General features: G+C 34.2%; 1 protein-coding gene across 2 annotated transcripts; it reads right to left on the bottom strand.

Moving 5' to 3' along the window:
- Window positions 1-286: 286 nt before the first annotated feature.
- LOC311490001 (M1-specific T cell receptor alpha chain) lies at window positions 287-19969 on the bottom strand. 2 transcript variants are annotated; one of them, XM_084547334.1, is made up of 5 exons: window positions 7600-10266; window positions 1911-2111; window positions 1776-1820; window positions 1569-1676; window positions 287-605 (listed from the first exon to the last, which is right to left on the bottom strand). In XM_084547334.1, coding segments are annotated over exons 1-5 (477 nt in total). In that variant the 5' UTR covers window positions 7721-10266; the 3' UTR covers window positions 287-603. The 2 variants fall into 2 exon arrangements, with proteins under 2 accessions (XP_084403460.1, XP_084403459.1); XM_084547333.1 differs by lacking the exon at window positions 7600-10266 and adding an exon at window positions 19193-19969 and having other exon boundaries at window positions 288-605.
- Window positions 19970-25751: the final 5782 nt, after the last annotated feature.

Raw genomic sequence — 25751 nt, 5'->3', positions numbered from 1 at the left:
AGGAGTGTTTACTAAAATCATTCTGTACACTAATGCTGTGTATCAACACACCTTCCAAATCTAAGATAATGTGTATTTGTATTTGTATATAATTGCATTTCTGTCTTCAGACATGTATGATTCAGTCATAAACAGGTTTAACAGGAACTCTGAGCTCTTCTTCATCTGTGGATGATTTCTGGACAAACACTACCAACATACAGGAGTGTGTTATAAGACATCCAGGACTCTTTACAGCAGAAATGTTTTGTTGCTGATGCAGCAAGTTAAAATAAAATACTGAAATGAAAAGTTAGTCTGAATCTGTTTTTATTGTTTTCATTGTAACAACAGAACTGAACTGGAAGCAAGTATTTTAAATGTAACCGTGATATTTACATCAGAGTCAACATTCAATCATCAAAAACAACATCAGCGATAAAATGACAAAAAGCTTCTTCAAGAATAATCAGCGGTACATTTTATAGAAGCAAAAGTTCACACACAGATTTTAACAGAAGAGCTGAGGCCATGTTTGTACACGTTAATCTACAGACGCTCAGATCAGTCCACATCAGACCCATCAGGACCAGACGTCTTCTTGATGTCAAACGTCTGTCCAGTTTCTGGAAAATAAAAGAAGAAAAATGTGTTAAATTCACGAAACCAGAAACTTTGTTGTTACACATGATGATGATTCACGTCACATTCATCTGCTTTGATTTGTCAGAAATAAGATCCAGAGCCTCCAAAGACAAAAACTATTCCACTCAAAGTGAATATTTCAAATCCAAAGTTTCTTTAAAAATATCTGTTAAACAGGAAGACTCTCCAGATTAGTTCTTAATCCTAATCTCTATATCTGAATATCTTTTGTTGTTCCTGTTCAGAAACAGTATGAAAGGTAAGTCCAGGTGAGCATCCAGAACTTTAATGAACTAAATCAAAGCTGAACCTAAACATGAGTCCATACGTTCTCCTGATGTTAACAACATAGTTTAGGTAACAACTTCATGTTCACCTTGAATCACTCCTCCACATCAGTGGTTGACGTGATCATATGTCTCGTGGAAGAATAAAATTCAGTCTTCACGTGTCCGTCTGTAGATCATCTCCACGCCTCAAACCGATTTTTTATATTTTATGTTTCTGTTCAGCTCGAAGCTTCAGGAAGACGCCTCAGTTAAAGCTTAGACTTTATTTAACCTGGTTATGTTTCCTAAAGCTGAGAGCAGGTAAACTCTGATTCAAGACCTCATCTGAGAGTCAACAACAAAACAAAAGAAAAAAAATCTCTCTTAATTCTTCATTTGTTGTTTTTATTGTTCAACTCTATTAAAAAGAAACTGAAGGCTTCCTACAGACGCCTGACATTAGAAGTCTTCCATGGATGTGACTGTGACCTCTGACTGAACGGAAGGCTTTTAATCTGAAGGCCCTGTGCAGGAAGTGCTTGGTGAAGTGGGAGCTGTTTATTTGTTAACCCAGACACTGACTGACCAAAGATATTAAATCTACCGTCAGTCGTGACGGTGGAAACATCAACAGTCATGTTGAGCCCACTACTGATGATTAAGCTTCGTACTCACACTGACTGATCCACAGCCGCAGAGTCATCAGGACGTTGAAGACGATGGTCTTGAGGAAGATCACTCGGAGGCCGATGATGGTCAGAGACACCAGGTTCACGGTTGGATCTGCAAACGGCAAAAAGTCAAAGAAATTAGACCCAAAAAAATAAAACACAAATAGCTTTTAAATCCTTCAGTCACCTGTTTGGTGACATTCAAACCTACCTGGCTCCAAACTGTCTTCACAAACACCACCATCACCGTCTTTATCTGAAAGACACCAACCAGAACTAAGATTAGCTTCAACTGTCTGATAATTACAACAAGTCAGATGATGACGGCAGCTCTCATCAGTCTTACTTGTACAATTTGCATTGTCGGTTACGAAGATGACCTGGTTGTACAGAGAGAGGTCTGGAGATATTTTCACAGGGTCTGTCTCGTTGAACTCCTTCTTGTATATGTGACTTTCTGTCGCGTTACGTCTGCTGAAGCCGGTGGCCAGGCACACCTTGGTGGTTTCATCTCCCAGAGCGTAGTAGGACGGCTCGTACTCTTCTTCTGCAAAACACAACAGAACAACTCATGAGTTCACAGGAACGTACACGTCAGGTCTGAGTCGGAGGAAGGTTTCTACTCACAGACTCACAGTGACGGAAACCTGCACAGAAACATCCACAACTCTGATTCACCAACGAGGAGACTCAAAGCTTTAGACAAAATCCCTACAACTGGATATGTTACTAATGTAGATGTTCTTATTGTGTTCACATTAATACTGAAGTCCTGCCTGAGGAGACAAGAACTAGAAGTACTGTTGAACGTCTTCCGTCTGTTAACATGTCTTATATTGTTCTAATTTAAAGTTTAAATAAAGAGTTATATCTTATCATTCATGTGTTTACTCTCAGAATAAACAACATGTGTGTTTTTCTTAGACTGAATTAAAAGAATGAAATGGTTTAAACAGGATTTATGGTTCAGATTGAATGTTACAGGCTTTTTTTATCTAAACCTAAATAACAATGAAGCAGGTTAGATTTCCATTTTAGTTTCTAATGAATCAGAAAGTTATTTTAGATCTAACTCACTCAACATGACGGTAGCTTTAGATCCGAGTCCAAACAACATTTTGTTGTCGTTGTAATTCACACAGCAGACCGAGTCTTTACACAAACGTCAGTGATGTTTGATGGTCCTCTGGTTTCAGTCTGTTTCACATCTTTTCATTTCTGACCAGAAGCTCGACTTACTAAGATAAAACTAAATCAAATGACTGTTTGCAGCTGTTTTCTTATAGTTTAATGTTAATTATAAACTTACTCCTAAAGACACTCTAACAAATCTAAATTAGAAGTCGTTGTTATTCACACATGAACTAAAGCAGAGGAGTCTGAGCTGAGTCTAATTAGCACTGTAATGACTTTTATTAATGATGTTATACTCTTCAGTTTAATTATTAATGATATTATAGGTGATGTTGAGTTTAGTTGACGGTTGTGTTGTTGTTCGTCTTTACTCACGTTTTTCTACCTGAACTTTAGTTCCAGCAGCAAAGTGAAGTTTAGAGACTCCAGACTGAGTCACACATTGTTGTGTTGATGGACTAAAACCACCAGGTCAGATTCCTCAGGTCTCCTTTAACCATTTGAAACGTCACAACTTTTATTTCCATCAATTCAACAAATCGAGTAAAATTAAATTCAGGAAGACTTGGATGATTGACGGATTAGACAGACACTGAGAGAACTGAACTGTTGAACATTAAAACATTTAATGTTCAACAGTTGGTTGTTTTATAATCAGTTTCCATAACTCACTTGTTTTTATGATTAAACAGATTCCAGCACCAAAGATGATTTTAGATCCAGCAGCGTTCACACTGAACGACTGCAGCACAACAACCATGCTAGCCTCTTAACACGTTATATATCACATTTTAATCTGAGTAACATTTATTAATTAGACTTGTTTAAGGTACAGAAAGAAATGTTGTTTTTTTCTTCTTTTCTTTGAGGAGGTGAAGGTTTACTTCAGTGATCATATTATATCATTATATTTTCCAACTGTCGTAGTTTTCACCTGTTCTAACTAATTCCTGACTTACTGGTCTGGATCTGAAGTTTGGTCCCATCTCCAAAAGTCAACTTGTATCCAGCATTCACACATTCATCATCTCCACAACAAAAACCCCCACCCTGTCACCCACTGCTCCACTCAGTCCCATTACATATAGTACTATTAGTATTACTATTGTTAGTATTGTTATTATGATTATTGTGAATGTCTCTAAATAAAGTCATCCTCAGTTCATCACTGATGTTTTATCATCAGTTTGTTCACTCATGTCTTCAGAAATAAAAGATTAAACAGAATAAGAGTTGAGACAAATAACAGAATAGATGTGAATGTGGTTTAAATAATCTTTTGCTGTCACTCTTCACATATTAATATACATCAGTATTAATGACGTCTAACACACAATCAAGCGACTTTTAGAAACTTTTCTACTCACGTGTTTGAACACGGAGCTGAACTCCTGAACCAAAGATCATTTTAAAGTTGTTCCTGTTCACACTCTGCAGGAAACCTGAACAATAACTGTAGACTGGACGAGACGCTCTTCTACAACATTAGTAAAGTGTTTCTTAACATTAGTCTCACAGAGGCGTCTCTCAGTTTTTCAAACTAAATCTATATTATTTTGTGTCTGAGGAGTTTTTGACACAGATACTTTAATTATCCAAAAACAGCCGTGACTGTAAGAACGTCTTTATTTATTTCCTGTACATACATGTATGGTGTGGTTACTGCTGTATTACTGTGTGTTTGTGATAAATCTGCAGGAAAACTTCATTTATTAAATGTTATGTCATAAAAAAAGACTAAATGAAGCCGACAGCTTTATGAGCCTTTAGAAGTACTTAGGAGAGCTTTTTATGTCTTTAAATGCATCATGATGTGTTTTACTCTTTATCTATCTACAGATAGAAACTACAGATTTAATTGAATTAAAGACAAACTAAACTTTAACAGTGATCATGTTTTACTCACGTGTTTGAACTTGGAGCTGAACTCCTGAACCAAAAGTTATTTTAAAGTTGTTACTGTTCACACTCTGCAGGAAACCTGAACAATAACTGTTGACTGGATGAGACGCTCTTCTACAACATTATAGAAGTGTTTGGTGAAATATTCCTTCCTAAAGTTATTACCCATTAGTTTTTAAAACTTTTCTGAAACAATTCTTTCTTTGTCTGATGTGTTTCTGACTTTAAAAATTGTTTCTATAATGATCCAGAAATATGAATGTGACCCAACAGATCCATGAATGAGTCTTTATCTTATTAATTCTGTTTACACTTTAAACTTTAAACAACACCTTCCTTTTTGATGAGTTTCACTGAAACATTAAACTTATAGAAATAATAATAGAGTGAAACAGAACTCACGTGTTTCTACTGAGACTTGAATCCCTGAACCAAACACAATCTTCTGGAGTCCAGACTGAGTCACACATCAGAGACGACTTCAACAAGAACTGGTCTCTATGTTCTAACCTCTCTGATGATATATACGGATACTATATATATTTATATTATATATATTATATACATCCTTCAGTAGTGTTTTAAGGTAATTAACTTTAGCAGTTATTTAATAACTGGTCTCTACTATTATCAGATCAATCAGCTGATGATTACTGATGATTATCTGATCAGATATTTACATCCACATTAAACATGTGTTGTTTTGGTGATTTTTACTTTAATCCATATAAATTCTTACTGATTTCTATTTCCAGCTGAGCTCCTCGTCCAAACATCAGCCTCTGACCTCCGTCATTCACACAACGAGAAGCTTCATCACCACAACGCAACGTCTCAGTCTGGACATTTAAAAACCATAAATGTTGTGGGAATATTTAGCTGAGAATGTTTCACCAGTTAAAAGCTTTATCAAAAAACTAAATATAATTTCATGTAAGGGAGTTTAGAGTTTGGTCTGATTAGAATCTAGACTATGTTCATTTAAGGCTAAAGATTAAACAACATATATTTTGTTTTTGTCTCACAGCGATCTTCATTATTTCTATTTAATAACTTATTGAAACATACACATGACATACAGACACAGATCTGAACCTACACGTTAACACCGTATGCAGATGATGTGATTTTATACGTCATTCTAAGTGAAACCAAACAGGTGGTTCTGAGGTTTCAATAAATACATTAATAGATGATAGATAATCACTAAGCTATGATATAATCTTTAAGGCATGTGGTCCATTCTACTGTGTTCATTAATGAAGTCATAATTACATTAAACTGGATCTATTTCACTTATTCTCCTTTAGAACATGAATATAAACGTGTTAGTTTAATTCTTACTGGATTGTATGAAGACTTTGGTTCCTTTTCCAAAGCTGATCTTTCTTGTGGCGTCATTCACACTGTTGACATCATCAGCTCAATAACCTCTGACCTTTTAAACTCATCATGTTTTAACACCACACAATCTTTTTAGTGACATTGTGGTGTTCAAACCTAAGGTACATGTTCTCTTTACAACTATAATTCAATTTCTACATTAAGATAAATTACTAATCTTTTAACAAGCTGTGACATGAGAATCTTGCCAGTTAAGGCAGATATTTAAAAAGGAAAATTATTATTAATTATTAAGTCAAACAACTGCAGAGTCTCTCAAAGTTAAACCTTAAAACAGATTTGAAATAAACATGAGGTGAGATTAAACTCTTTCTTTGATTCAGTCATTAGTCGTACCAGTGACCACATGTTCATTTAAGGGCTCAGTTTTTATGAAGATGTTTTTAGGTAAAATACTTGTTACTCACTGTCAGTAACGATCAGTTTAGTTCCAGATCCAAACAGGAGTTTTTGGTAACTAGAGTCAGTCACACAGTTCAGAGAGGCTGATCAATAACTCAGATACGTCTTCATTAAGGATTAGAAGACATCACTAGATCATTGGGTTTTACCAACAACAAAATGATTAAACTATAAAACATTGATATTTGATTTTAATTTAAGATGAACAGTTACTACAGACATGTTGTAGTTTTTTACTCACTGTCAGTAACGATGAGTTTAGTTCCAGATCCAAACAGGATTTTCTGACGACCAGAGTCAGTCACACAGTTCACAGAGGATGATCAATAACTCAGATACAGTTCACTGGGATTTTCATGGTCTGTCTACAGATTTCTATTCAAAAGGTGAATATATTGTGTTAATTAATAAATCTTTGTTATTTGCAGTAATTGATTACTGTTTAATTTATATTTATATCTGTGTTCAGATGTTTTTGTGTTTTTGTAAATGTTGGTTTAGTGATCGACTGAGACCATTTGTCTTCAATGATCTTACTGATCTGTATTTTCAGCTGAGTTCCTCGTCCTGTTTCTGTTTCTTATAATTAAGCTGTAATCCATGTACTCACTGTCAGTCACCATGAGTCTGATTCCAGATCCAAACTGGAGTTTTCCATAACTGTTGGTGGTCACACAGTTCACAAAGGCTGATCAATAACCTGCATCACTGACTCTGATGTTCTCAAAGACTCTATACAATGACTTGTGTTTAGTTTTAGTTTTGTAGATGTGTCTTTGGTTAATTTAAATCAATTATCAACAGTTTATTGTAGATGCTAAAGGTGTTTGACATAACTTGAAGCTAATATTTATCATCCATGTTAAATTTAGATCATATTATATTTTATAATAGTTTGATTGTAATTTTAAAGGTTAACTATGTATATGCATATATTTAATAAAAGCCTGTTGTTAATTGTATCACCCCAGTAATAATAACGCTGTTATTTAGTTTGATGATGAGGAGAAAATAAACTGATTAACATGAATAAATCAGACTTATAATAAACTGACAAGTACGACACTGATAAACATCTGTTAAAGTATTAAAGAGACTTAATGTGACGTGTTTCTCGTGCATGTGATATGAAATCAGGCTGAAGGCAACGCTTAGAAAGCTGATAATTATATGATAAATCAAATCAGACTCACGGGTCTCAATCATTAACTTGACTCCTTTTCCAAAGTAAAGTCTTCGTCCTCCAGAGTCAGTCACACACACCTCAGCTCCACACATAAAACTACAGCTCCAGAGCTCCAGGCCTTCATTCATGTACTGATGGCTAAATTATAGTCGTATGTCTTTTAATACATACGACTTTCTATGTGAAAGCACATCGTACGTTTGAGTCAGAAACAATGAAATAAACCAAAGCTAGCGTCATCACAAAGTCTTAAAGAAGCTCATGTTCTTACTGTTCTGTACCAGCAGAGTCACTCCATCACCAAGAAGAAGTTTAGCTCCTCCAAGATTCACACAACAACAACAGGATGAATAAAAACCTATCTTCATACCATCAAACGTTAGACTCTGAGGACTTCACAGTTTAAGGTTTATTGTGAAATTTACTGTTAATGTGAAATCTATAAACCCAGTGTGATATCTTAACACTGAGTTTCACTTATCTACCAAACGACCAACACATTTAAAGAAGTAAACTCTTACTTGTTTCTACACGCAACGTGGTTCCAGAGCTGAAGAGGAGCTTCACTCCATCATTCACACACTGACAACAGACTCAACTAAAACCTCCAGAGCCCAGAGACAAACTAACAAACACTAGGAAGACAGAAAAACTAAAATCAAACAGTAAATCTGAATCTCAGAGCAGACTGTACACTCACAAACCAAAGATATCACAGCTGGACTTTGGATTAAATATGGAAATGTACTCACATGAGCCAACTATCAGTTTTATGTAAAGACCAGAGTCAGTCACAGACTGACTGCCCGGTACCAGTAGATTTAATTAAATGTTCAGCTGCAGCGCGTGTAAATGTAACAGTTGTATTTCACTGGATACTGCTGCCTTGGTCAGAGACAGATATTATATTATAATATTAAATATAAAATGATTGTTCAGGAGTGATTTCTAACTACATTTGTTGTCAGCTGTGGAAACATATAATAAACGTTAAATGAGCCTCATGACGAAAGCAATGAACTAAGAGAACTTACTGGACTCAACAGTCAGTCTGATTCCTCCTCCAAACATTATTCTCCAGCTTCCTCTCCCACAGTGGTTCTGTCTTGTTAATAACTGTTCAGTAGTTTCTTAACATCGTCTGAGAACAGTTTCATATTTGAGTTTATTCTAGTTAAATAGTTAGCTGAGGGTTTGAAGGTTTCTAAACGTTGGTCTGTTCTGGTCAAACTTAATCATTTGATTCGCTTCTTTTAAACTTTATTTAAACGTTACTCACTGCTCTCTAGGATCAGTTTGGTTCCTTCTCCAAACACAAGTCTCCGGTTAGATCCTGAAGCTGTCACACTGTGGATCTGATCTGAACAATAACTACAGTAACTGTGAGAGAGTCTCTGAGTCCAGATGAACCTAAAATAACAGATCTGTTCAAACCACTGCTTCTTCACTGTCCCTATTTCTGCTGATGAAACTAGTTAACTGTTACTTTGATTCCATTTCCAGGTACAACAGGTTCTGACAAGAACTTTTACAATCTGGTTTTCTTCTTTTAAAAATGACATTAACTAAATCACATCATCTGCAAACAATCAATCAATCTGTCTTGTTAGAGCAATAATTAAATCACTGCATTAAAACATTCTGATTAAATGTTTCAGAATCATCACCAGACTCATTATTATTTTCCTTTCACTTCTATTTCTGTCCATCTTTAAGTGTTAATACTCACTGCTCTCTATTGTCAGCTTGGTCCCTTTTCCAAAAACCACCTTCCCAGTTGAGTCAGTCACACAGTGGATCTGATCTGAACAATAACTACCTGAACCTGAACATAAGATTCAGAGACACTAAGCTAGTTAGATATAATATGTTGGTCTATAGAAATAACCTACTGTGTCTCCAGATGAACTGGTTTTATATTAAACACCTAAACATCTGCTGTGGATTTGAAAGTGAAATCTGATAATCTGACATTAGCTGCGTCTTTACTCTCATTACTTCCACCTGTAAAACTAAAATCAAAACAGCCTCAAACATTAATAATAAAGTCTAAAATTCTCCAAAGTCAACTGCTGTTTTGATAAATGAATGTCTTCTGACAAAGGAATGATGACATGTAATGAACTAAATCATCTCAACAGTCACACACTAGTTAACTGTTAATACTCACTACTCTCTACGGTCAGCTTGGTCCCTTTTCCAAAGATCATCCTCCGGGTTGAGTCAGTCACACTGTGGATCTGATCTGAACATTAACTACCAACTAATGCCTCATGAAGATGATCAGTTTATACTGAAGAGGGTTTAATAAAGAGGATGTTTTCAGAAACCTAAATGATTTGAATAAATCAAAGATTGTTTTGTACCAAGGAATCCTGGAACTTACTTGATTCAACCTCCAGTTTTACACCAGAGCCAAAGATGACTTTGTTATTTGAGTAGTCATTCACACAGTTAGAAACTACACGACGGAAACCTTCAGTTCAATACACGACTCTTCTAGAACGTTACAGAGTGAACAAGGTTATTAAAGCTGGTCATTTTGATTCATCTGAAGGTTAATCTGGTATTATTTTAAAACTGTGTATAAACATGTGATGCAGTTAAATCCAGAGTTAAATGAACTTACTTGATTCAACCAGCACCCTTGTGCCAGAACCAAAGATGAGTTTATCATAACCAGACACACAATAAGAAACGCTAGCACATAAACACTGAGGTCACAGACGGTGACTAGATCCTCACATTAAAACAAGAACGAGGTAAAAGAAATGAATTCCTAGTATTCAGAATAAATACTATTATATCTGTATTTGAAGAAAAGCTGCCGGTGAATGTAAGTGAAGATATTTTACTATTAAACTCTATGTTTGATGGCAGAATAAAACATGGACCGAAGTTAAAGTTAATTTAGTGTTTTTATAATAAATCTTCTGTGGGACATTACATCCAACCACAGAACCAGGTTTTAATCCAGATTCATCAAACTTACTTGACTGAACCTTCAGTTTGGTTCCAGGACCAAAGGTGAGCTTTGAAGCTCCGCTGGTCACACAATAAGAACAGCAGCTACGTAAACCTCCAGATGAGACGACGTCACAGAGCTACGCTGCATTAAAACACTGAGCTGAAATACATTAAGAGTCTACAGACAGAACAGATACAGGAGCTGCTGCTGAGCTGCTATATACGGCATTTAGACATTTATATTCAGTTAATGTGAAATTCTGATGAATTATGAAAATATCTGATTCAACAATGAGTTTGATGCCAGAACTAAACTGTAGTTTTACACATGAATAACTAGTCACACAATAGAAAATACAACCACAAAAACTCATCTAACTTTATAAGTGAGTTTTAAAGCAGTTATTATTATTTAGTACAGACTGCTGACTGCTTCAGTCCAGGTGATATTAATGCCTCACTATGAACAACGAACACTCTGTCATGTTCAAGTTCATGTTCAGAAAATAAAACATCTTTCCTTCTGAGTTAATGAATTTTAAATTTTAAACTCACTTGATTGAACCTTCAGTTTGGTTCCAGAGCCAAAGATGAGCTTTGAGTTTCCATTGTTATTCACACAGTGATGAAGCCAGTTACATAAAGTCTGAGGTCTGTGGTACGGATCCATTCACTGGCTTTTTATTTGCATTTTAATTCATATATTTATTATTTAGCATTTAGTTTTAATATTTTAGCTAAACAGTGTATTCTTGGAAGGAACTTTATTTAAATGTTAACTGCTAGTTGTGACTGAAAACAAACACAGAACAGCTCAGAGTGAAATAAAGAGTCAGGGTTTGATTGTGTTGAAAATGTTGAACTCAGTCATTTAACGATTTCTTCTAAAATAATAAATGAACTCACTTGATTCAACTCTCAGTTTGGTTCCAGAGCCAAAGACGAGCTTGTTCCCCAAACCATTCACACAGTAAGAGATGCCAGGACGTAAACTACTGCTGTACTACTACTGTAACTGCTGTACTCTATGGTGTAAATATCTGGATATGGTGGAGCAGTATTGTTACTCTTCTTCTGTTCAGTCTGAATTCAAACACACTGATGGAGTAAATAAAGACGCAAGAAACCAATCGATATTCTTAAAAGTGACGATGACTTGCTCATTTCTCGTTCAGACTTCAGTTCAACTAAGACATTACAAACTAAGCAACAACACAGGTGTGTCACTCTTTATGTTTGCCTTCAGGTATTTCTGACCACTGATCATTTATAAACTATGGATAATTTACAACAATAAGTCAACTTACTGTCCACCACCATCACCTTGATGCCCTCCCCAAAAGTTAACCTCCAGCTTCCCGTCGCAGTCACACAACGTTTGTACCATCAACAATAACTGCAGCAGAACAAAGCATTGCATCGTCTGCAAACAGCCGACAGACAATCAGAGCACGTTATGTATAAATGTAGATATATATGTATATATGTGTTTGGGTTCATATTAATTCATCTTGAACTCTGAAGCTTCATCTACAGTTCTGTGGTAATAAAATCTATTTTCATTAAATGTGTATCAACTGTTTATGTCAAAGTGTTTTATTCTCATTAATAAACCAGTTAACTAGTGGAGCTTTAATACTCACTGCTTTCTACTGTCTGACCTGATCATTAACTACATGATGGTTTATGATTCAGATTCTTTGTCAGAGATGTTTGTTTCATATGATTCTACTTCTGTTGTAGAGAAGAACGTGACTAATCATGTTATTGTGTGTTTGAAAGTCTAGAAACTATAAGAACAAGTTTAAAATATCTTTACACAATAACAACTATTCTATAGTTAAGGTGACTTACTGGAGCTGAGCGTCACTTTAACACCAGACCCAAAGATGAGTTTAGACGCTCCAGAGTACGTCACACTGTCACAGCTCTGGTCACATTAACAGCTCAGTGTACCTGTCTGTAGTCAGCAGAATAAAACTAAACCTCTGGCTGATTGCTGTCTGCTGTTTAGGATATACTGATCATTCTAGTTCATTCAGTGGGTTAGTGTAAAACAGTCTAATCTGGTTTACCTTGTGCTTTTTAATTTGAGCATTTAAGAGTATTTTTTAGATTAATGTATGATATAAAGTGTACTTACTGGATGAAACTGTCAGTTTGGTTCCAGAGCCAAAGATGAGTTTATAACCTCCAGAGTCAGACACACTCTGAGGAATCTAATGACAGAAACTAAGAGATGAACGAGTGAATGATGACAGGATGGGATGGATAAATAAGGTTTATTTTATAAATATTGGGAAGTTGTTCTATTATTAATGATCCATGTATTTAAGAGGAGACGTGTGTTTTAACTAAGTTTTTAATCTTTAGTGTTTAATTGAATGTTTAGTTGAGATGCTGACGACGATGTTTTACAGAGGTCAGTGATTTAAATTGTCTTCAACTTTCAGTTTTATGGTTTTATCTTTCAATACTTTGATCTTAGGTCAAATGTTAGTGAACATTTACAGTAATTAGACACTGATGATGATACTCACTGCTCTCTATGGTTAATTTAACTCCTGCACCAAAGATCATCTTCCAGCCTCCTCCTCCAGCACCAGTCACACAGTGACTCCTCTCACAACGTTAACTGATGTGATTAACAGTGATTAAACTAAAGCGTATCATCTGTAAACACTTGTATATTTAGATGAACTGTTTCCTGTTACAGACACTTAAAATGCCTGAGCTGCTAATAACTAAACTACACAAGCTCTACCATCTGATATGACTGACAGAGATGAACTCAACCATAAACCACCGAGAATGATTAACGGACTGTTAAAGACCAAGTATGAGAACATAGCTGATGTAAAACCTGGAGCTAATCAATGAACTACACAAACACAACAGTCATCACAAACGTATTTTAACAACATGATCTAACATGTTCCTCTGAGCTGTCAAATCAGTTAATTGATCCAAATTAAACCTTGATGTTAATTCATTTAATAAGATAAATAATAAATATACATAGGTAATACTCACTGGTTTCTATTATTACTTTAGTTCCAGCTCCAAAGGTGAGCTTGAAGCTTCCATCAGTCACACAGTGAATCTGGTCTGAACTACAACTACAGCGTCTGTTTCCTTATTTATAAATCTTTTACATCAATCAGAGTAGAAATAATAGTTGTATTGAACTATTTCTAGTTTCAGTAAAAGTAGTTTTATGTTGTCTAATATTTCCATGGTTTTGTGTGAACACATTATAAAATAGGTCCAGTGATAATCACTGATGATGATACTCACTGGTCTCTACGGTTAATTTAACTCCTGCACCAAAGATCATCTTCCAGTCAGCACCAGTCACACAGTGACTCCTCTCACAACGTTAACTGATGTGTTAACAGCGAGAAAACTACACATCATCTGCAACAAGTTCTGGATTTACAGCTGGATGCTTCAGATTAAAACACATTTAATCACATCAACAACACGTTCAGACGTATCATTAGAATATTACAAATTAAACCTTGATTTTAATTTATTTAATAGAATTCATACATAAATAGTTAATACTCACTGGTTTCTATTATTACTTTAGTTCCAGCTCCAAAGAAGAGTCTTCTGTTTCCTGACCCAGTATTCACACAGTGACTCTGGTCTGAACTAGAACCACAGAGTCTGATTCTTTAGTTTAAACCTTTTACTGAGCTCAGAAGAAATAGTTTAACACTGCCAAGAAGTATTTTCAGTTTTATATTAAAGTTTTATAATAAATATATTCATTCTTAACACATAGTTTTATGTTGTGTAGTGTTATGGTTTTCTCTTCCAATAATCTGAACTTTATCTAACGTCACAGAATAAAAATAATTAGAATTAAATAGTGTTGATGGTGATCCTCACTGGTCTCTGTGTTCACTTAACTCATTTATCAAAGGTTATTCTTCAGTCATTAAATGTTTGTGACGACTGAAACAACACGTTCAGATGTATCATTAGAATATCCAAATAAAACCTTGATGTTCATTCATTTAATAAGATAAATAATAAATATCAATAGTTAATACTCACTGGTTTCTATTATTACTTTCGTTCCAGCTCCAAAAGTGAGCTTGAAGCTTCCTGAGCCAGTATTCACACAGTGTTTGCTCTCAGAACGTTAACTGATGTGATTAACAGTGGGAATGTTCTGATCTGAGGACACATTTGGACAACGTGTTGTGTTAAAATGACTTGTGGAGAGAATTATTACTAAACTAGACAAACACTACGATCATCGTCTTTCACCTTCAGAAATGTTTAACACAACGTGATGTTAGCCATACGTCAGTGAGCGGTCAACGATACGACAACAAAAACATGTGAATGTGATCAGTCTATTAATAGTTAATACTCACTGGTTTCTATTGTTACTTTAGTTCCAGCTCCAAAGAACAGCTTTAAGGTTCCTGACCCATCAGTCACACAGTGACTCTGGTCTGAACTAGAACTGCAGGGTCTGACTCATTAGTTTAAACCTTTTACTGAGCTCAGTAAAATATGTTTATGTTGCACTGAACTATTGACTCCAGAAAAAAAAAGAGAAGAACCAATAATAATAATAATAATTAGAAACTAATTAATTGTAATAATCAGTGGCTCAGTGGTTACCTTAACTCCTGTCCTACAGAATATTTGATATTTTCCAGTCAACATGAGTCTGATAATTAATATAATATTAGTGATAACACTAGTAGATTTTATTTCCAGCTGCGTGTTTGAGACGGCTGAAACAACTAATCGTCAAACTACCAACCCTAGCAGATGATGTGTTAGGGACGTTACACCGGCTCATGCTTTAATTAGCTAAACATATTATTACGTTTGTGAATGTCATAAATATATGAACAGTTAATACTCACTGGTCTCTACACTTAGTTTGGTTCCAGCTCCAAAGGTGAGCTTCCAGTTTCCTGACCCACTAGTCACACAGTGACTCTGATCTGAACAATAACTGCAGGGTCTGATTCATTAGTTTAAACCTTTTAAATCAAACAGAATAAACTAGTTTTTCCAGTTTCATGGTCGTGTGTCTTCCAGTCGTCTGACTTTTATCTTAAATCACATGTTAAAGACAAATGCCAAGGTATAATACAATATTAATTAATACTAAGTGATGATGATACTCACTGGTCTCTATGGTTAATTTAACTCCTGCACCAAAGATCAGTTTCCAGGCTGATGCTCCAGCACCAGTCACACAGTGTTTGCTCTCTGAACACTAACCAGTGTCGCTAACAGTGATCCCATTAAAGTGTATCATCTGTAAACACATGTATGTCTGGTCTGACAGGTGGCAGTTTGTGCCAACTAAAATAATTATTCATTAATTCCACATAATAAATATATAAATCCTTAATACTCACTGGTCTCTACAGTCACTTTGGTCCCTGCACCAAAGATCAGTTTAAGGTTTCCTCCAGCAGCAGTCACACAGTGAATCAGGTCTGAACAGTAACTGGATGGACTGTTGGACTGGATTTATGACTTCTGCGTTAACTGATCACTGATCACAACAAGGAGGAACCAGTACTAATATTAATTTAATAAAACTAAAAGAATCACTGAGATGGAACATGTTAGTTAAATGGAATTATGAATAAGTATCATTAGATCCAGTTTACATCCGTTCATTTGGTGGTGATGTGACAGTCCTGATACTCACTGGTGTCTACAGTCAGTCTGGTTCCTTCTCCAAATATTAGCTTATTATAGTTTCCTGATGCAGTAGACACACAGTACATCTGAGCACAACAATAACTACAGCCACTGCTTCTGTAAAACAGCTCATCTGTTCTTTATTTGGTGTAAAAAAGAATTAGGTTTGACTTGTTTGAGAAATGTTAGATTTAATTAGTTACTTCAATTAATATTTTATACCACTGAAACAAAGACAGCAACACTAGGAAGCATCTGTTTAACTCAGAGGATATATGAAAGGTTAGTTTAGATTACTGATTATAATATTAGAGTTGATGAAATATTATTAACACTAAAATCAATGTGATCACTTCTCTGAAAAACTCATTTATTTATTTTCCTGAAAACAAAGATGACATCTCTGTTTGTAGTTCAGATACTCACTGTGTTCTACCCTTAGTTTGATGCCGTTTCCAAAACTGATTTTCCAGTTTCCAGATGTAGTCACACAGTCAGAATGATCACAGCAATAACTGCTGCAGCTAAACTGACAAACCATAACGTCATCTAAAAGGACTGCATGTGTACTTTTAGAAAGGTTTTACAGGTTTTATAGAGACGTGTTAGTCGACGTCTGAGTGTCACTGAACTTTTTTTTTTTTAACATATCAAATAAGTTTCTACACTTCTAGAAACACTTTTAAAAGCTGACGTTATACTCACAGCTTTCAACAGTCAACTGTATTCCTTCACTGAAAAGCATTTTTCTATTTCCAGTTCCAGTCACACAGAACGTCTGCCTCCAACAATAACTACAAGACTCACACAGATCTAATTCACTAAAAAGATCCTTCAGATATAAATATTTAAGAGGTTTTATGATTTAATTTGTCCATGTTTAACATCTTTACAAACTCTCTTGGTGGAGATACTGACACCGTCTCATCTTTACTGTTTGATAAAAAAAAAAACTTTCTGAGATTCCTTAAGAATTGTTTCTGTTAATCTCATATTTATGTTAATCCTAGATTTTAGAAGTTAAAGTACTCACTGCTCTCTACTATGAGTCTGGTTCCTGCTCCAAAGATGAGTTTGTTGTTTCCAGTAGAAGTCACACAGTAAATATGATGTGAACAATAAGTGTCGACACTATGTCCTCACAGACACACACTAATCAAAGGTCCAACATTTGGTTTCATAGTATTTAGATTTCAGTTCTAAAACGTTTTAATGTTTCCTACTTTTATAATCCTCAGACTGAATCAATAATCAGCTTTAGTTCTTTGGTCAGATGTGATGTAAAGGATGGCGTGATGCTGCTGGACGTATGTTAATACAGTTTATAAAACAGTTTAGATGTTTTAATGTGATGTGTTAGAGCTCGGTCCAAGTTATTTGAACAACTTCAGGAACAATTTGAGGTGATTTATCTTAAAACACGTAGCTACTGCAATCTCCATTTACCAAAGAAAACTGTTGAAAACAAGTGTCTGAGTCTTTAAAAGTATTTGAGGTAATTAATAAGATTAAAAACAAACTAAAAGGACTTACTGTCTTCAATAGTCAGTCTAATTCCTGATCCAAAGATCAACTTGTTGTTTCCAGAATACACACAACACTACACACCATTACAGTAACTCTACACAGCAGCTACAAGACATCCTATTCATAAAACATGTACGTCTAAAAGAATAAAGGTTGTTAGTTTCTAAAATCTACTGAGCAGGTCAAACAGAAGTGTTTTCAGTCAGTGATAGATTTATAGAATATCACATCGTCTGTAAACAGTTTGATGTTCATTTACTTCATATCATCATTATTACAAGTTCAAAAGAGACGGAAAGATAATCAGAGCTGCTAGTTAACATCTGGACGTTGTTTTATGAACAAATATGAAATGTTGTAGTTTAACACTGTAATATTTTATGAGATATTTTAATTTAATTTAGGTTAATTATTCAGTTAATAATTGTGTTTAATCTACACGTTTTCTGTTAAATTATTTATTTCTGCTGCTTTTAATTAATTAAACATTTAGCTTCGTTATCTTAGATAGTTTTATGTGTCTTGTAATGTTATTACTGATAAAGAAATTCACTGTAAGTAAAGTTTATAAAAGTTTATAAAAACAGAAGAATTCAACTTACTGGCATTGACAAGTAGTTTGGTCCCTTTCCCAAAAATAATCTTGTTGACATTCACACAGTGTTGAGTCCATGAACACAAACCTCAGTGACTCAGATCCTCATTAAACTACACACAGCTCAAACATTAAGACAAGAAATGAACTAAAAGTCACAGAGATTAAAGAGGGAACTGTTAGATACGAAAGTGTTCTTCTTTAAACTTACTTGACTCAACGTTGAGCTGGATGCCTCGTCCAAACAGCAGCTTATTGCCACCAGTCACACAGTGTTAGTTAGGCTGATAAAAACCCTCCACATAGCAGACACACTGAACATGGTCAGGTCAAATTAGAAACACTAAACTAACTCTGAAGAATCATCTCTTACTGCTGTACTTCTTTCCTCTCTCTCTTTTGATCGGTTTCTATTTAAATGTTGTATACACATAAATCACTACAGCTTCTTTACAAATGTTCATATTTATAACACACAATATTACTCACTGCTTTCAACATTTAATCTGGTTCCACTTCCAAAGATGATCCTGAACTGATTTCCAGTATTCACACAACACGAAACACCACGGCACAAACTCAAACCAAACTGTGTCCGAAAAATGGCTTCGAAAAAATGATTTTAAACCTAATGATACAGATGTTAATGACTGGATTAGAGTTAGGTCAATGATTGTTGCCGATTATTGACGATTTTCCTCTGGTTCAACTCATAAAACTGTAAATATGTGGGTAAAATCAAATGTTTTTATATCTACACAAACTTATTGTCCTTCTTTGAGGTGAGACGACCACGTGAGAATAAATCATCAGTACTCACTGGGTTCTATCGTTAATCTGGTTCCATGTCCAAATATCATCTTGTATCCCCCTCCATCCTTCACACAACATGAAGCTCCATGACATAAACTGAACCAGACTCCATTCAAAAAAAAGACCATTTCTACAGAAACACTTAAAGGAGTCACTATTTACATAAGAGATAATTAATACGACTAAACCAAGAGAGAAAAAGTATACTAACAATATTAATATAATAATACTGAGGTCTGGATTACAACCAGAAGCTGCTCATTACTTTATGTTCATCACTACTCACTCAGTTCAATCATTAATCTGGTTCCACGTCCAAAGATGATCTTATCTGAAGTTCCAGCATTCACACAACATGAAGCTCCATGACACAAACTGAACCAGACTCCATTCGCAAAAACATTGTTTTTACAGAACATTTGTGTCATTGAGTTTTTATGAAACACGTGTTAATCGGTAAAGTCTCATTGATGACTGGAGCATAAATGTTGAATACACCTAATTATTTACTACTATGAGATCAGATCACCGTATCTCATCTCTTTAGGTTTTAACATCGATGGAGCTTCATAATAATATTAATTATAATCATCAGTACTCACTGGATTCAATCATTAATCTGGTTCCACGTCCAAAAATCATCTTATATCCACTTCCATCAGTCACACAACATGAAGCTCCATGACACAAACTGAACTGGACTCCATTAAAACTAAACACTACCTCTGTGGTACAGACTCTTGTCTAGTTAAAAAGTCACTATAATATGGATGATAAACATTTAAAATACAAATTCATTTAATGCTTTCTCACTGCCAGCAGCAGTTCCATATTTTCATCTTGCAGTCTTTTAATGTATTTCAGTTTAAATTAAAGGACTTAGTTTCTCTCGTTTGGTCTTGAAGATGATGTATATATATATATTATACAAAAAAAAAATAATCATGATTAAATGAACTTACTGGGTTCCACTGTTAATCTGGTTCCACTTCCAAAGATGATCTTATAAAGACCTCCAGTATTCACACAACATGAAGCTCCATGACATAAACTGAGACCTCTGATCCATTAAATATAGATGACTGACATTTACACAATAACACTACTGTGTTGTATGAACATGATTTTTACCTTTGAGTCACATTTTAATGTTTTGACTTAAACTAACCTTTTAATTCTGTTTGTTCACAACGGAGTCACTGAGCTGTGACCAATAATTTCTTTCACTGAATTATCGTCTATTATATTATATAAAGTGTATTCATCAGTACTCACTGGGCTCAATCATTAATCTGGTTCCACTTCCAAAGAAGATCTTGTACCCAGTATTCACACAACATGAAGCTCCATGACATTAACTCAGCAGTGAGGAGATGAACCAGACTCCATTAAAAAAACACTATTTTCAGGGAATGCTAACACTCCATTGTAATGAATGAGACTAAATAAATCAATATTTACTATATGTTCATAAAATATAAAACTAAAGCTTTGTGTTAATTTCTGATATTTTGATGATAGATGTTGAATAATAATGAGATCAGACCGTATGATCTGTGTATCTGTGTAATCTGTAAGTGGAGCTCCTTATAAATAATATTAGTTAGAATCATCAGTACTCACTGGGTTCAACCATTAATCTGGTTCCTCTTCCAAAGATCATCTTAGCTCCTCCACCACCAGCCGTCACACAACATGAAGCTCCATGACACTAACTGAACCAGACTCTAACTCCTTCTATCTGTATTCTATTATCACTGATGATTGTCTGTTGTCACCAAATATATTATATACAGAAATCTATTCTACACCGGTGTTATATAATGTTCTCTGTGGCCTTTAAATCTAATAGTTTCTCTGGTTTGTGTTTCTGGTTGTGTCATATGAAATGATGCTGATCAGTATCAGTACTCACTGGGTTCTACTGTTAATCTGGTTCCACGTCCAAAGATCATCTTAGTTGCTCCACTCCACTAACATTCACACAACATGAAGCTCCATGACACTAACTGAGCTCAACCAACTGAACCAGACTCCATTTAGAAAACGACCATTTTTCAGATTTATCATTAAAGTGAATGAATGTTATAAATGAACGGTAAATTCTGATTTTAACTGTTCAGTACAAACAAAATGATTTAGATTAACTGATGATTGTGGTTGGCTGATGTACAGATCTATTAGTAATTATTATTATTATCTACGGCACTTTTCAATCACACTGAATGTAGAGAACTGCTACCTCGTTGTATTCTGTACAGTGATAATAAAGTGATTCTGATATTAGATTTGCTTTCAACCAAACTCCACTTCAAGGTTTATCATTTTAACATTTGACTCTTATGTTCAGTCTTCTGTTAACACAGTTTCATTTTAGATGTTTCTATGACAGTTCACTTTAAATGAATCAGTAATAATAATGATCAGTATCAGTACTCACTGGGTTCTACTGTTAATCTGGTTCCACTTCCAAAGATCATCTTAACATCATTCACACAACATGAAGCTCCATGACATAAACTAACTCAGTGACCAGATGAACCAGACTCAAATTATAAATGAAAATAAACATTTATATTATATTAAATATGTCATTTTTTCCTCTAACTGTGTTTTACATGTAAGATGTCAATTAACTGCTTATTACACTGAACGTGTGGACACGTCTGTTAACAGAGAAATCTAACTTCTAAAGATTATTAGATTATTAGATTATTAGAGGGTGATCAGTATCAGTACTCACTGGGTTCTACTGTTAATCTGGTTCCATGTCCAAAGATCATCTTATATTGGTTTGTTCCAGTCACACAACATGAAGCTCCATCACATTAACTATCATCAACCAACTGAACCAAAGTCCATTTAGAAAAAAATAAATTTTAACAAACAACAAATGATAAGTAATAAAGGCTAACTAAGACTTAATAAGAGACTATTTTCTTTTTTGTAATATAAATAAATGTGGATATTTACATTAAATGTTTCAGCATTAATGTTCCTGATCAAATTATTCACGACTCTCTGATGACCACTTTGATTATTATGATAAACACAGGCTGAATTATAGAAGTGAATTTTAAAAAAAACGGACAGAGATACAAGTTTTTATGAGAATCAACTTTCCAACTAAAACTGATCTATTATTAATCTAAGATATAATATATCATCTGATGGTTAAATGAAATATAAACTCACTGGGTTCAATCATTAATCTGGTTCCACGTCCAAAGATGATCTTATTTGCAGCATTCACACAACATGAAGCTCCATGACATAAACTCAGTGATGAACCAGACTCCATTCAGAAAAAAACATGGTTTTTAGATGACGGTGTCTGAGTTTTTTTCTCTATAATAAAATTATCTCTTATGAATAAAATGTAAATATAGATGTTGGTCTTGATTAATCTGATATAAAAACATTAAATCTTTTTTTTTCCACTGGTGATTCTTTTATTCTAGTTTTATTTGACTATTTATTAGTTTCTTAAATTTTCCTGCAGCTTTTCATCAGTTTTGGTTTTTGACATTTCAGGAAAAAGGAACATTCATCAGCAACATCAACTTTACATCACCTCTGACAATGAATGAACGAGACTCTATTTAAAAAAAAACTTATATTTACCGTTCTGTATTTTAGTGACCTACGTTTGACTTTCTGTTCATGGAGCTCCTGATAATAATATATATAATAATAATAATGATCAGTATCAGTACTCACTGGGTTCTACTGTTAATCTGGTTCCACTTCCAAAGATCATCTTTTGATATCCATCATTTACACAACATGAAGCTCCATAACATTAACTCAGCAGTTTGAACCAGACTCCATTTTATAGAATGACTTTTTAAAAATGTTAAATGTAAATATTTAGCTTTGACTGTACTTATGTATTTAATGAACCAAACTTCATTTAGATATAGATATAGATACTGATCAAAAACAGATGAACTTAAATATACACATAAATACTGTGTTGCAGTTTGGTTGTGATTTTGTTCAGTATTTTTATAAATATTATGTTAACACTGATTATCATCAGTATCAGTACTCACTGGGGTCAACAGTTAATCTGGTTCCACTTCCAAAGATCGTCTTACGTGCAGCTCCACCAGCATTCACACAACATGAAGCTCCATCACACAAACTGAACCAGACTCCATTTAAAAAATCTTAAATTTAGTCTTTTGTATAAAGTTTTACACGTTCCATTTATAACAGTTTTTATCTTCAGTAAAAGGAGCTGACTGTACTCTGTCCATTTAGAAAAATTTATTTTTTTTCAGAATACATATGCTCCAGTCTACACGGATTAAATGACTGACAAATGATTCCTTTATATTCATAAAAGCTTTTAGACATATTAGACTCTACTGGTTCAATGATCTAGTTAATTCTTCAGCTCTACACATTTCAACTGTCTCTTTAAATATGATCCATAAAAATAATATTAATGATCAGTATCAGTACTCACTGGGTTCTACTGTTAATCTGGTTCCACGTCCAAAGGTGATCTTTTGAGTTCCAGTATTCACACAACATGAAGCTCTATGACATAAACTGAACCAGAGTCCATTCAGAAAAACATCAATTTTTCAGTCTATTCTGATCTATAACTAACCAGATTAATCATTAAAGTGAATGAATGTTATAAATTAAATGTAAATTCAGATTTTTACAGTTCACCACAGACACTGAACAAAATGATTTAGATTAACTGACTATTCTGGTTGGCTGACGTACGGATCTATTAGTAACTTTTCTTTCAACCAAACTCCATTTAAAATTCTGCCATTTAACATTTGACTTCTGGTTTATTACACTTTTAATGTCTCACATTTAAACTGTTTATCACAAACACCATTAATTATTAGATGGTTTGATACAGTTTACTAAATAATACTTAATAACTCAATAGTATCAGTACTCACTGGAGTCAATAGTTAATCTGGTTCCACTTCCAAAGGTGATCTTATTTGCAATCACACAACGTGAAGCTCCATGACATAAACTTAGCATTAAACAACTGAACCAGACTCCATTAAGAAAACTACTATTTTAACATTTGATCCATTGTCTTATGTTTGAATGAATATACTATAAATAACCTTTATATTCTGATGTTTACTGATTATAACAAACATGTTTAGTCTTCTTCATTCATATATTTGAATCTTGTAATCATGGAGAGGGTTACACTGAATTATAGTTTACATTATTATGACTTTGTGTCACTATCAGCAGCGTTCTTTGTTCTGGTTTTCTTTGTATTCACATATTTAATATGAACAGATTATATCAGTACTCACTGGGTTCTACTGTTAATCTGGTTCCACGTCCAAACATCATCTTTGTTTGAGTCACACAACATGAAGCTCCATGACACAAACTGAACCAGAGTCCATTTAGAAAATCTTAAATTTAGTCTTTTGCATAGTTTTACAAGTTCCATTTATAACAGTTTTTATCTTCAGTAAAAGGAGCTGACTGTACTCTGTCTTATATCTGTAATTTAAACATAGATGTCTTTATCATAACAATATAGTGAAGTAAAAGTTAAATTTAGATCAGATTTAAAATCTAAATCAGCAGATACATGGATGTTAAAAGTTCTTTCTACAACCGTTTATAGAAAAGTTCAACTGTAGAGATTATTATTATAGATCCTTCAGAACATTAATGATCAGTATCAGTACTCACTGGGTTCTACTGTTAATCTGGTTCCACTTCCAAAGATCATCTTATTTCCAGTATACACACAACATGAAGCTCCATCACATAAACTCAACAAGCAGTGGGTAGATGAACCAGAGTCCATTTAGAAAAACATAGTTTTTACAGAATTCTTATGCTCCGTCTACACGGATTAAATGACTGACAAATGATTCCTTTATATTCATAAAAGCTTTTAGACATATTAGACTCTACTGGTTCAATGATCTAGTTAATTCTTCAGCTCTACACATTTCAACTGTCTCTTTAAATATGATCCATAAAAATAATATTAATGGTCAGTATCAGTACTCACTGGGTTCTACTGTTAATCTGGTTCCACGTCCAAAGGTGACCTTTTCAGTTCCAGTATTCACACAACATGAAGCTCTATGACATAAACTGAACCAGAATCCATTCAGAAAAATATCAATTTTTCAGTCTATTCTGATCTATAACTAACCAGATTAATCATTAAAGTGAATGAATGTTATAAATTAAATGTAAATTCAGATTTTTACAGTTCACCACAGACACTGAACAAAATGATTTAGATTAACTGACTATTCTGGTTGCTTGATGTACGGATCTATTAGTAACTTTTCTTTAAACCAAACTCCATTTAAAATTCTGCCATTTAACATTTGACTTCTGGTTTATTACACTTTTAATGTCTCACATTTAAACTGTTTATCACAAACACCATTAATTATTAGATGGTTTGATACAGTTTACTAAATAATACTTAATAACTCAATAGTATCAGTACTCACTGGAGTCAATAGTTAATCTGGTTCCACTTCCAAAGATCATCTTTTGATTTGCATTCACACAACGTGAAGCTCCATGACATA

Source organism: Chelon labrosus (genome assembly GCF_963514085.1).
Source record: "Chelon labrosus genome assembly, chromosome: 6".
In the NCBI taxonomy this organism is placed as follows: Eukaryota; Metazoa; Chordata; class Actinopteri; order Mugiliformes; family Mugilidae; genus Chelon; species Chelon labrosus.
This window is presented reverse-complemented; position numbering and strand designations above follow the sequence as displayed.

Bases quoted from the DNA above. Each gene is read 5' to 3' on its own strand.
- LOC311490001 (XM_084547333.1), bottom strand. From the start codon at position 19,313: ATGGTCTTTTTTTTGAATGGAGTCTGGTTCAGTTTATGTCATGGAGCT. The intron at 2,112-19,192 runs GTGAGTACTGAT...TGTGTTTTGCAG, and splicing joins CAGATTAACGATAGAACCCA to AAGAAGAGTACGAGCCGTCC. The intron at 1,821-1,910 runs GTAAGACTGATG...GGTGTCTTTCAG, and splicing joins CGACAATGCAAATTGTACAA to ATAAAGACGGTGATGGTGGT.